Source organism: Rhodnius prolixus, unplaced genomic scaffold, assembly GCF_049639745.1.
Source record: "Rhodnius prolixus isolate KJV_2025 unplaced genomic scaffold, Rpr scaffold_1, whole genome shotgun sequence".
NCBI lineage: Eukaryota > Metazoa > Arthropoda > Insecta > Hemiptera > Reduviidae > Rhodnius > Rhodnius prolixus.
This window is the reverse complement of record NW_027411581.1, coordinates 65776230-65789518: the sequence shown is the minus strand read 5'-3', so window position 1 is coordinate 65789518 and position 13289 is coordinate 65776230. Positions and strand designations below refer to the sequence as shown.

Here is a 13289-nt window from a genome sequence, read left to right as displayed (position 1 = left end):
AAAAAAAAAAAAAAAATTAACAGCACTAATTTTCGAGAAATTCATAAAAATGTCAATTAAAAAATCTTACTTTTCGAGTTTTATTGCAATTTTAATGAAGGGCGTGATGATAGTATCCAAACGTTTTACCAAGTTCGAGCTTAACGCAGTTTTTTGATTATGGATGCAGTTTTTTAAATTTAAAAGTCAAAAAAACAATTCAATTTCTGTAAGTTTAAGAATAAACTGATTAATATTACACATCGAATTGAAAATCAATATTGTCTTAGGCCTTCGGCCCACAGAAAGCGGTCTGTCGCGGCGAGCAACGATCTCCGACCGAAACGTGTTGATATATGTGCCTTAATTTCATAATTTTATCCGTGCCCTGATTTGATAGTTTTCTTTTTTTTTCCAGACTGTACAATGCTGGAATTAATTTAAATTTGGAAGAAATACAACCACCACCGAGCTATCCTGTTGGTCGAGGCACGCCAATGATCAGTCCTATGATTTCATTCGATCATTCGATTGTCTGGAGTGATACAAGTTACTACAAAAATGTAAGAATGCTGAGTAGCAACAACAATAATTATTATTGGTGTTTATTGAGCATGCGCAACTCTCCATCCTTTATCGAATATAGATAGGTTAGGTTGGGTTAGGTAATTCTTTTGGCGGATAAAACTTTATCTGATACTACGATAGACAATAAATTTAAGATGCAATAAATATATGTAGGAAGTCTACTTTTTAGAGTATCACAACTTAAGTCTCAAGTACTATTCGAGTCTGTTTTATAGATAATTCTTTTCAGAGTCAAAGAAAAGGTTTATTTGTTGGTTATTCTTGGGCAAAAAGACCTCTATTGTATTCTGAAGATAACTGGGCAAGAAGGTACTGTTGTGGGGTCGAACTGCTGTCATAAAAATAAGAGTAATACTACAATTAGCTACACACTAAAATTAACTAATTTTTCTAGATCTTTATTTAAAAAAAAAAAAATTGTATTTATTCAGCACAGGAGGTATTTTTTTTAAAAAGTTTAATGGATCAGAGATGTTAAGAATATTTTGGACCTTCAAGCTCACTCTGGATTCCAAATTTTTTTTATGTGCTTTTGGGGGCGCAAGCTATTGTCACGTATGACAATGTATGACACGTCATTGTTAGATTTAGTTAGATGACACGTCATTGAATCTAGGCACGTCATTGTTAGATTTAGTGTATATTATCAATCTCCAAAATTTAAGCTCCATAAAAGAGAGGTAGGATATCAATTGCCTAATATAAATTCTCTTATATACTGCAATCTCTCACAAGCTTTGCTCTCGAACAAGTCATGCTTTAGCACTTTGTGAAAATTTTTAGATGTAAGAGAATTTTTACTCCCAAATAGTACGTGATATTTTTTTTTTTAATTGTTTAACTAAAAGACAAGAAACTAACCAACATTACAAAACTTCTCGCCAGACTACTTGACAAACGTTCGAAACTTAACCTACATTGCAAAAGACTCTTATATCTACTGTTACTGCGACCTATTTGGTCATACGGCATCGAAGTATGGAGATCGACAAAGCGTTCCAACTCACTACGCTTCCAGACATTACAGTCCAAAAATACTTTGAAAACTTCTTAACGCTCCGTTCTATGTATCTAACCTCACACTATTCATAATGACCTCAAAATCCCTTTCATTACAGATCTTGCTAACACTCGTTTTCTTAAAATTTTATTCCACTCTACAGCAGCTCATCCAAACCCTCTCATTGAACACACCTATCTTCCTCCACATTACCAGGTAATCCTCTAAGAAGATTGAAGAGAAGATGGCCTCTCGTGATCTACTCTTATCGTGAGATCAGTACGAGCAAAGCACGTTACTGTAGTGACACCACTGGCTGCCTTCTCCACTCGTGATTTTCTTTTATTTTTATTTTTTTGATCAGGATCCATATTTGCTTGTTGCAACAACCGTTGCAGTTGTAAATTCCAATACAAGATTAAAAAAAAATTATTGAACTAATAGTTAATAAATTTAAAATTATTAACTTTTAAATCAGGTTTCTACTCAATGTGGTGAGTCTGTTATTTCCGTGGATCTCTCAAATAGTTCATACTCATACCTTGTCGGCCACAAAGTAGACGGAAGAATTCTATTTCCAGCCACTGGATATCTAGTAAGTCACAATGAAATAAAAAAAAAAATTTCTACTCGTATTGTAAATCTTAATTTAAAATATTATTTGATTTCTTCCAGCTTCTTGTATGGGAAACATTTGCTAGAAAAAATCAAACAACAATTTCAAACCTACCAGTTATCTTTGAAGATGTACATCTTTTAAGAGCAACAATAATGCCCAAAACTGGTAAGTAAACAAACTATTCTAGTCATTTACTTCTCAGAAAATATTGAATTTAGGTAATTATTATTTATTTATTTTTTGTTTATTAAAGGCGCTGTAGACTTTGTTATTAATATATTTAATGCTACTGGAGAATTTGAAATCAGTGAACATGACGCTACAGTTGTCCGTGGAAAAATAAGGAAATCAGAAGGAATTTCCAAAGATAGTGTTACATTTAGTAGGCCTGCAAGAAAATTGCAAGGCCTGTTGATGAATAGAGGCGATTTTTATAAAGAAATTAAATTGAGAGGTTATGAATATAGCGGTAAATTTTTGGGCGTAATGAAATCGGACATTAATGGTGAGTTAGTTAAACAATATTTTTTATGAATGAATGTCGTATATTTACAAAATATACATATACATAAACAGAAACGTGGGTACTTATTACAGAACGATATCCTCCAAATTGAACATAAATTAAATTATAAACAAACAATATATACGTAAATGTAAGCTATTTATCGATAAAAAGTATCGATAACTTGGAAAGTCTGGCGTGACCAATCACACGACTTTCTCTTACTATTACGTCATCAAGGTTCAAACTCACGAATTTTCTTCTAACTCCTAAGTTTGAGTCATACTTAATTCTTATTTTCCTCTTAGAAGGAACCTACTCACTCCCTTGCAGAAGTCCTTAATCAAATTTCGGGGAAAAAAAGTTTTCCAGCTAAAATAATCACTATAACTTTTAACAGGAACCTCTTGGGAGAAAAATCCATAAAATACGGAAAATTCTATAAGTGACGCTTCCGATAAACCAATTTTCATTGAGTTTAGAAATTAATATTTCATTTCCCATTTCATTCTTATAATGTTATCCAGGTGGCAAGTCAGTACAATTAACAGTACTGACCTTTTAAAGAAACCTCCTCTCTCGGAGACCTGTGAGTTCGTTTAAATTACCGGACGCAACAATCCATCACAAAATGGCGTAGTTTCATTAAATTCGGGCTGCACAAAACGTATCTATCCTATAAGTTCGAACCTTAAACATCTTTTATTCTACTTACTTACGAGGTGTGGCTATTAAATAACGAGACTATTGCTATAAAACATTTTATTTTCAAATTTATACATATTTAGTTATTATCACCTGCAATATACACCACTCCCCTATCCCTACAACGCTCCATGTGAATTTACCATTGTTCGAAACAGTGCTGGAAGTATTTTTCTGTGAGCTCCACTGCATGACGAGTGCCGCTTTTTCTTTCACAGCTTCAACAGACCGAGAAATCGTGTTCCTTTTATTGCATATTTGACTTTGGGTTATCAGATAAAAGACACATGGGACGACCAGGTCAGGCGAATAAGACGGATGGCCTTATAAACTTGGATGTTGTACTTGGCTAGAAACGTCGTCTTGACAGACAATGCAGTGTGAGCCGGCGCCGGTGGTCTTGATGGAGAACCCATGACTTGTTCTTCCACAAATCGGGTCGTTTTTTTTCCTTACTCTTTCACGGAGTTGAGCTTCAGTGGTAGTGGAAGGGCGAGCCCGGGCGGTCATAATCTCCGACGTCTTCTCCGGCCATCTTGGAAACGCTTGAACCACTCAGAAAACTTGCGCACGTGATAAACATTCATCGCCATAAACTTCTTTAAATAAAAGATAAATTTCAGTAGCGATTTTACCCAAGTTTTGATGTGAAATTTCACGACAATTCGTTGATCTATTCCATGTGTAGTATCATGTTTTAGGCAAAACGAAACTAACACCTCTTACACAAACGACGGTTCCGGTCAGACACAGATTTCTTTACAAAAACACGTGAGACGCTGCAATCGAAAAAGAAGTCTTTACGCTGCACAGCTGTCGGTCGTTAAGATTTGGCGCATGCATAGTTCTTCTGTAGCAGCATCAGTCTCGTTATTTAATAGCCACAACTCGAAATCCCAACCTCATCTACCTTGCGGTGTAGACGTATAATAAACTATCTTTTATTTTACTAACATAAGTTTTTTTTGAATTTAGGTACTGTGGGTGAATTAGAATGGTCCAACAATTGGGTTACATTTCTAGACAGCATGTTACAATTTATGCTGATCAGCAGTAATATAAGAGATTTGTTTCTACCAACTAGAATACAACGTTTAGTTGTAGATCCGATTAGACATTCTGCCTTAGTTAACGATGGTCAAGGTAAGTTTCAAGGTCAGCATTTTGTATTCCTTTGAAGAATAAACGAAAATAAAGATAGTAAGATTGCTGCAACAGCATTCATATTTAATTTTTTTGATTTGCAGGTGTGACAGTGGAAATGTACAAAGATTTAGGGATAATGAAATCAGGAGGTGTGGAAATACAAGGAATTCAAACTACAGTTGCGCCCAAGAGACTTCAAAATTCCCACACTCCTGTTTTAGAACAATACCAGTTCATACCTTATAATTGCAATGAAGTAAATATTCAGTTTTTTTCCTACAAAATTTCTAATTAGATAGATTATTTAAATATAATTTTCCTGAAGTTCTAATAAAAATAGAAAAATAATCTGTTCAAAGTAAATTTTAATGTTTTATCGGCCAAAATATGACCCAAACTTGTACACAGTTTTTTTTTTTTTAAATTTTCAAGTATAACTTCTCAGTAAAACATTATTAATTAATTTTGCATGCATATTTTGTGCAGGAAATGGTTATGGAGGATGCGCTCACTGTGCTAATGCAAATAGTTTTAGAAAATTCAAATTCAACGCAGCTGAGAATGTTTGAAATATTCAATGGTGTAAAGGTGGAAAATCTAATTGCAGGAACTGTTATTAATATATTTAATTTGGAACTGCAAATCACTGTAAGTTATGTTATGAACTTTTTGTTACCCTTATAAACAGCAAAATATAGACTTATCTCTTGCCATCGCTTAACATTTCATATTTTCAAGGCACTGTTTTAAAAGCAATGTTTAATTTTTATGATATTAATTAAAATTTCATATAATATTAATTGATTCAATCATATTTATTCATTTTAGGTGGATATGACAGTTATGGCACCAAACAGACCAGATGTCTCTGATGCCATTGAACAAATAGGTGCCAAGAAAACACAAAACCTAATTGAGGAATGTGTACCTGAAAGTTTTCACATAATTATCGTTAATTCTATAGTTCAAATTAAAGATCAAGTTGATCGAGTAATAGATGCAGTTAAGAAAAATGGATTCATTCTAATTGAAGATGGAAATGATTTCATACTAAATAAGAAAACAAATCTAAAACTTATTTCCAAAATTCCAGTGAATGGAAAGGCCTATTTACTTTATAGAAAGGTATTTGTTTGTTTTAAATCGAGATTTAACATCGATTTTATCATCTGAAGTTATATGGAGCTTTAAAGCTTCTCAGTGAAATGATCTCCTTTCGGCCAGTGTTCTCTTGATAAATAAAGTCTCCAACATTGTCCAGTTCAAGGTAGTGTGCTTTAGCCGGAGGAGTTAACATCGACTTAACCTCTGAAGTTATAAGCGCTTGTAAGGTTTCTCAGTGAAATGATTCAGTGCTTCGGTCAGTGCTTTCTTGATAAAGTCCAACATTGACTATTTCAAGGTAGTGTGCTTTTATTGATTAAGGCGGAGAAAATCCTAAAACACTGACCCTGGGACTTCAGGATTTGAATTCCTAGTTATCTATCGTTGAGGATGAGCGTTTTGTAGATTACAAAATTTCAATGCCATTTCAAGTACTTGTTGTCTTAAAAATAAAGATAACGTGTACACATCATTAAAAATTCACCAATTCTATGTATATTTTTGATAGTTGACAGTTGTGTTCAAATTATCGGAACTATAAACTTATAGACCCAATAATAATTTGTACACCAGCTCAAGATTGCATCTTGGTTCAAGTATAGTTCAAGTTCTACGAACCATACAGATTAAATCTCCAACAGTGGTCTTTAAAGGAGTGCAATTAACAAGTCCAAATGATTTAATTTATTCTTTAATAACCTCTACTTCAGAAATAGTTTAAACTTTTGTCATATATACCACTTTGTAGAGGAATAGTAATTTACAGATATATTGATCAACTAGCACAGTTTTATGTTTATTCTAATTATACTGATATTCCATTATTCACTTTTAAGACTGATCACTGGAATGAACCCAGAATAATAAGAATTACCCAAGAGAATTTTAATTGGCTCGATACAGCAAAAGTAGCTATAAAAGATGCTGAAAAAAATAATCAAAAATATATTCTCCTATCAGAACATGAGCCGTCTTGTGGCATAATTGGAATGTTTAATTGCCTGAAGAGAGAACCAGGAGGTAGTCATTTCAGGTCAGTGCCTTTAAAATTCCCGTTGAAAGCATATGTATTCCAAATTTTTTGAAAGTTTTCAGTTACTGAAATAACAATTGTTTATCTAACAGATGTGTATTCATCGATCAAAGTCCAGCTACAACTTTCTCACTGGATACTTACAAAGAACAATTATCAAAGGATTTAGTGATGAATGTTTTCAAGAATGGTATATGGGGTAGTTATAGACATTTAAAACTTAGCAGTGAGAGTAAATTAGCTAGCACTGAAGAACATTTACTGCTTACTGTACAAAAGTTTGGTGAACTATCAAGTCTAAGATGGATCCAAGGACCTTTGACAAATTTTAGGTCACATTACTTTGATTCTTCTTTGTGTTAAAAAATAAATAAATTTACTTAAATTTGATATTTAAGAACCTGATTTTCATTTTAAAATTATCTTATAAGATAAATCTTTATAAAAAAAAAAGTTTTTTTCTTTATTATTCTGTACAATTCTTATTTACAGATCAAAAAATAAAGAAATATGTACTGTTCATTATGCATCACTCAATTTTCATGACGTAGTCTTAGCATTAGGAGAAATTGCGCCTAAAATTCTGCCTCAATATTCAAACAAGGCTGTTAGTTAAGTTCACAGTATCTAGAATTTAAGACAAATTTTATCCTTATTTCAATTACCTTTTTAATTGTGTTCATTAAATTTCATTACATTTTTTGTTTTTTTGTAGATTAATATCCTAGGTTTAGAGTATGTAGGCTATGATTCGAAAGGTAATCGCATTATGGGCATGACTCCTGTTAAAGGTCTGTCAACATTAGTTGAAACTGATGATATTTTTACTATACCAATACCTGATCACTGGACTATGGAGCAAGCAGCTTCTGTACCAACCGTCTATGCTACAGTGGGTATTAAAAAAAAAAAAATCAAAATATGAAATAGTACATGTCAACAAAAAAGAAGAAGGTTTTTTTGTGTTATTTCATTGCCATTCAATTATTTCCTAATTCAACTATTTCATTTTATCGATTGTTTTGATCGATCCAAACATTTCATTTAAAGTTTAGTTTACCTTCAGCCAGTTGATATTACAGTTTACTATATATAATATACATATTATATATATTTATTTATTTTATACATATATATTATAAAATGGGCGATTATTTTATTTTTATTCATTAAAGTTGCACTTATGATTAAAGCTGAAACCTTAGTATCGAAATGATGTGATGTTCACTAAATTTGAACCATTTCTTGCTTGCCGCTTTAAGATGCACTGCTCATTCATACTAATTATTTGTTTTTTTGTCCCATGATTTATTATAATTTTTCACATTTTGTCAAATTAACTTCGGACAATTAATGTGATTGGAATTAATTTATTAATTTTGTTGGAAAAGCTTAAATGTATTAAAAAATGGAGTTAATGGTAGAGTTTTTAAAAAAAAATACATTACATTAAGTATTTGTTCTTATCCTAGTGCTATTACGCTCTTCTGATGAGAGGCAAAATGAGGAAAGGTGAAAGCATCTTGATCCATTCAGGATGTGGAGGTGTAGGATTGGCCGCAATCTCAATAGCTTTACACATGGGCTGTAAAGTTTTCACAACAGTTGGAACACAAGAAAAGCGGAACTTTCTGAAGCAACATTTTCCAGAGGTAATTTTTAATCTTGATTCATTTAATTTTTGAGAGTAAATTAATTCTGTGTGTATAATTTTTCCAAAAAAAAATTGTAAAAATAATTTCAGCTCCAAGACAGCCATATTGGTAATTCACGAGATACCAGTTTTGAGAAAATGATCATGGAGCAGACAAACGGACGAGGGGTTGATCTTGTGTTAAATTCCTTGATTGGTGAGAAACTTCAAGCTTCGATAAGATGTCTAGCTTATCATGGACGATTCTTAGAGATTGGCAAGGTCGATTTATTGAAGAATGCCCCTCTAGGTATTTTAGTTTTTTATTTGTTTGCAGAAATTCTTTTGTTGCTTAAAAGTAGTATAGACATTAAAAATATTGTATTTACTCTTACATTCAACTCGAGACTAATCTAGATTTCACCTTTAAATTAAATTAGAAAGCCTGCAACTCTGAGACGACATAATTTGCAGATGGACATCTGTTAAACCTTATTGCTCTAGGCTATACTTCTGAACCAAAATCATTATTAACTTACGCTTGCCAAGTAATTCACAGACTGCAACGAATAATAAGTTGCAGGTTTTCCAAAATATTTTATTTTTATTTATATATATATTTATTTATTCTAGGAATGTCAGTATTACTAAAAAATGTTGAAATTCATGGAATACACTTTGACACATTTATGATAGCTGATCTCCCACGAGAAGATAAACAAGAAGTGGTGGATTTAATACAAAATGGTATCTTGACTGGAGCAGTTAAACCTCTACCAACGACTGTATTTGATTTTTCACAGACAGAGCAAGCATTTAGGTAATAAAATTATAATTTTATACAATTATAGACAAAAGTTGTCTCCATAAATAGATAAAATATAAACAAAATCCATCGAGTAGTTTTCGAGATATTCGAAGTTAAATATTTCATTATTTCAAACGAAACGAAAATTTAACTCTAAATATCTCGATAACTACTCGACAGATTTTTACGAAATTTTATACAATTATAGACAAAAGTAGTCTCCATACATAGATAAAATATAAACAAAATCTATCGAGTAGTTTTCGAGATATTTAATGCTAAAGATTTGACTGTTTTAAACAAAACCAAACTTTAACACTTCATATCTCGTTTCCAACTCGACAGATTTTTACGACATTTTATACAATTATAGACAATAGTTGTCTCCTTACATAGATAAAATATAAACAAAATCTATCGAGTAGTTTTCGAGATATTTGATATTAAAGATTTGACTGTTTTAAACAAAACCAAACTTTAACACTGCATATCTCGTTTCCTACTCGACAGGTTTTTACGACATTTTATACAATTATAGACAATAGTTGTCTCCTTACATAGATAAAATATAAACAAAATCTATCGAGTAGTTTTCGAGATATTTGATATTAAAGATTTGACTGTTTTAAACAAAACCAAACTTTAACACTGCATATCTCGTTTCCTACTCGACAGGTTTTTACGACATTTTATACAATTATAGATAATAGTTGTCTCCATATACAGGTAAAATTTAAACAAAATCTATCGAGTAGTTTTCCAGAATCCAGATATTTAAAGTTAAAGATTTTACTGTTTCAAAAGAAACTAAATTTTGGCACTGCATATCTCGTTTCCTACTCGACAGGTTTTTACGACATTTTATACAATTATAGACAATAGTTGTCTCCTTACATAGATAAAATATAAACAAAATCTATCGAGTAGTTTTCGAGATATTTGATATTAAAGATTTGACTGTTTTAAACAAAACCAAACTTTAACACTGCATATCTCGTTTCCTACTCGACAGGTTTTTACGACATTTTATACAATTATAGACAATAGTTGTCTCCATATACAGGTAAAATTTAAACAAAATCTATCGAGTAGTTCTCGAGATATTTGATGTTAAAGATTTTACTGTTTCAAAAGAAACCAAACATTGGCGCTAAATATCTCGTTTCCTACTCGACAGATTTTTACGACTATTTATACAATTATAGATAATAGTTGTCTCCATACATAGATAAAATATAAACAAAATCTATCGAGTAGTTTTCGACATATTTGATGTTAAAGATTTTACTATTTCAAAAGAAACTAAACTTTGGCACTGAATATCTCATTTCCTACTCGACAGAGTTTTACTAAATTTCATACAATTATAGACAAAAGTTGTCTCCATATACTGGTAACTATAAACAAAATCTATCGAGTAGTTTTCGGGATATTTCGTGTTAAAGATTTTACTGTTTCAAAAGAAACCAAACTTTGGTACTGAATATCTCGTTTCCTACTCGACAGATTTTTACGACTTTTTATACAATTATAGACAATAGTTGTCTCCTTACATAGATAAAATATAAACAAAATCTATCAAGTAGTTTTCGACATATTTGATGTTAAAGATTAGACTGTTTTAAACAAAACCAAACTTTAACACTGCATATCTCGTTTCCTACTCGACAGATTTTTACGACATTTTATACAATTATAGACAATAGTTGTCTCCTTACATAGATAAAATATAAACAAAATCTATCGAGTAGGTTTCGAGATATTTGATGTTGAAGATTTTACTGTTTCAAAAGAAACCAAACTTTGGTACTGAATATCTCGTTTCCTACTCGACAGATTTTTACGACTTTTTATACAATTATAGACAATAGTTGTCTCCTTACATAGATAAAATATAAACAAAATCTATCAAGTATTTTTCGACATATTTGATGTTAAAGATTAGACTGTTTTAAACAAAACCAAACTTTAACACTGCATATCTCGTTTCCAACTCGACAGATTTTTACGACATTTTATACAATTATAGACAATAGTTGTCTCCTTACATAGATAAAATATAAACAAAATCTATCGAGTAGTTTTCGAGATATTTGATATTAAAGATTTGACTGTTTTAAACAAAACCAAACTTTAACACTGCATATCTCGTTTCCTACTCGACAGGTTTTTACGACATTTTATACAATTATAGACAATAGTTGTCTCCTTACATAGATAAAATATAAACAAAATCTATCGAGTAGTTTTCGAGATATTTGATATTAAAGATTTGACTGTTTTAAACAAAACCAAACTTTAACACTGCATATCTCGTTTCCTACTCGACAGGTTTTTACGACATTTTATACAATTATAGATAATAGTTGTCTCCATATACAGGTAAAATTTAAACAAAATCTATCGAGTAGTTTTCCAGAATCCAGATATTTAAAGTTAAAGATTTTACTGTTTCAAAAGAAACTAAATTTTGGCACTGCATATCTCGTTTCCTACTCGACAGGTTTTTACGACATTTTATACAATTATAGATAATAGTTGTCTCCATATACAGGTAAAATTTAAACAAAATCTATCGAGTAGTTTTCCAGAATCCAGATATTTAAAGTTAAAGATTTTACTGTTTCAAAAGAAACTAAATTTTGGCACTGCATATCTCGTTTCCTACTCGACAGGTTTTTACGACATTTTATACAATTATAGACAATAGTTGTCTCCTTACATAGATAAAATATAAACAAAATCTATCGAGTAGTTTTCGAGATATTTGATATTAAAGATTTGACTGTTTTAAACAAAACCAAACTTTAACACTGCATATCTCGTTTCCTACTCGACAGGTTTTTACGACATTTTATACAATTATAGACAATAGTTGTCTCCATATACAGGTAAAATTTAAACAAAATCTATCGAGTAGTTCTCGAGATATTTGATGTTAAAGATTTTACTGTTTCAAAAGAAACCAAACATTGGCGCTAAATATCTCGTTTCCTACTCGACAGATTTTTACGACTATTTATACAATTATAGATAATAGTTGTCTCCATACATAGATAAAATATAAACAAAATCTATCGAGTAGTTTTCGACATATTTGATGTTAAAGATTTTACTATTTCAAAAGAAACTAAACTTTGGCACTGAATATCTCATTTCCTACTCGACAGAGTTTTACTAAATTTCATACAATTATAGACAAAAGTTGTCTCCATATACTGGTAACTATAAACAAAATCTATCGAGTAGGTTTCGAGATATTTGATGTTGAAGATTTTACTGTTTCAAAAGAAACCAAACTTTGGTACTGAATATCTCGTTTCCTACTCGACAGATTTTTACGACTTTTTATACAATTATAGACAATAGTTGTCTTCTTACATAGATAAAATATAAACAAAATCTATCAAGTAGTTTTCGACATATTTGATGTTAAAGATTAGACTGTTTTAAACAAAACCAAACTTTAACACTGCATATCTCGTTTCCTACACGACAGATTTTTACGACATTTTATACAATTATAGACAATAGTTGTCTCCTTACATAGATAAAATATAAACAAAATCTATCGAGTAGTTTTCCAGATATTTAAAGTTAAAGATTTTACTGTTTCAAAAGAAACTAAACTTTGGCACTGAATATCTCGTTTCCTACTCGACAGAGTTTTACTAAATTTCATACAATTATAGACAAATGTTGTCTCCATATACTTGTAAAATATAAACAAAATCTATCGAGTAGTTTTCGGGATATTTGATGTTAAAGATTTGATTGTTTTAAACAAAACCAAAATTTAACACTGAATATCTCGTTTCCTACTCGACAGATTTTTACAACATTTTATACAATTATAGACAATAGTTGTCTCCTTACATAGATAAAATATAAACAAAATCTATCGAGTAGTTTTCGAGATATTTGATATTAAAGATTTGACTGTTTTAAACAAAACCAAACTTTAACACTGCATATCTCGTTTCCTACTCAACAGGTTTTTACGACATTTTTACTCCAATATATGGAGACAACTATTGTATTATAGACAATAGTTGTCTCCATATACAGGTAAAGTTTAAACAAAATCTATTGAGTAGTTTTCCAGATATTTAAAGTTAAAGATTTTACAGTTTCAAAAGAAACTAAACTTTGGCACTGAATATCTCGTT

The 13289-nt window shown here is 30.9% G+C and overlaps 1 protein-coding gene and 1 long non-coding RNA gene across 4 annotated transcripts in view; one reads left to right on the top strand and one right to left on the bottom strand.

Annotated features, from left to right (window-relative positions):
- LOC141446170 (uncharacterized) overlaps positions 1 to 13289 on the bottom strand; it is a 45034-nt gene that overhangs the window by 7631 nt on the left and 24114 nt on the right. The window lies entirely within an intron of this gene.
- Positions 1 to 13289, top strand: part of LOC141446160 (fatty acid synthase-like) — a 49124-nt gene that overhangs the window by 12290 nt on the left and 23545 nt on the right. For all 3 annotated transcript variants that reach the window (XM_074112622.1, XM_074112620.1, XM_074112621.1), the window contains 15 exons: positions 398 to 542; positions 2046 to 2162; positions 2243 to 2351; positions 2440 to 2691; positions 4372 to 4539; positions 4644 to 4798; positions 5029 to 5190; positions 5371 to 5667; positions 6483 to 6679; positions 6772 to 7011; positions 7172 to 7286; positions 7395 to 7571; positions 8152 to 8331; positions 8424 to 8622; positions 8946 to 9132. In XM_074112622.1, coding sequence (XP_073968723.1) covers positions 398 to 542; positions 2046 to 2162; positions 2243 to 2351; positions 2440 to 2691; positions 4372 to 4539; positions 4644 to 4798; positions 5029 to 5190; positions 5371 to 5667; positions 6483 to 6679; positions 6772 to 7011; positions 7172 to 7286; positions 7395 to 7571; positions 8152 to 8331; positions 8424 to 8622; positions 8946 to 9132 — 2700 coding nt within the window. The remainder of the gene's footprint in view (positions 1 to 397; positions 543 to 2045; positions 2163 to 2242; positions 2352 to 2439; positions 2692 to 4371; positions 4540 to 4643; positions 4799 to 5028; positions 5191 to 5370; positions 5668 to 6482; positions 6680 to 6771; positions 7012 to 7171; positions 7287 to 7394; positions 7572 to 8151; positions 8332 to 8423; positions 8623 to 8945; positions 9133 to 13289) is intronic.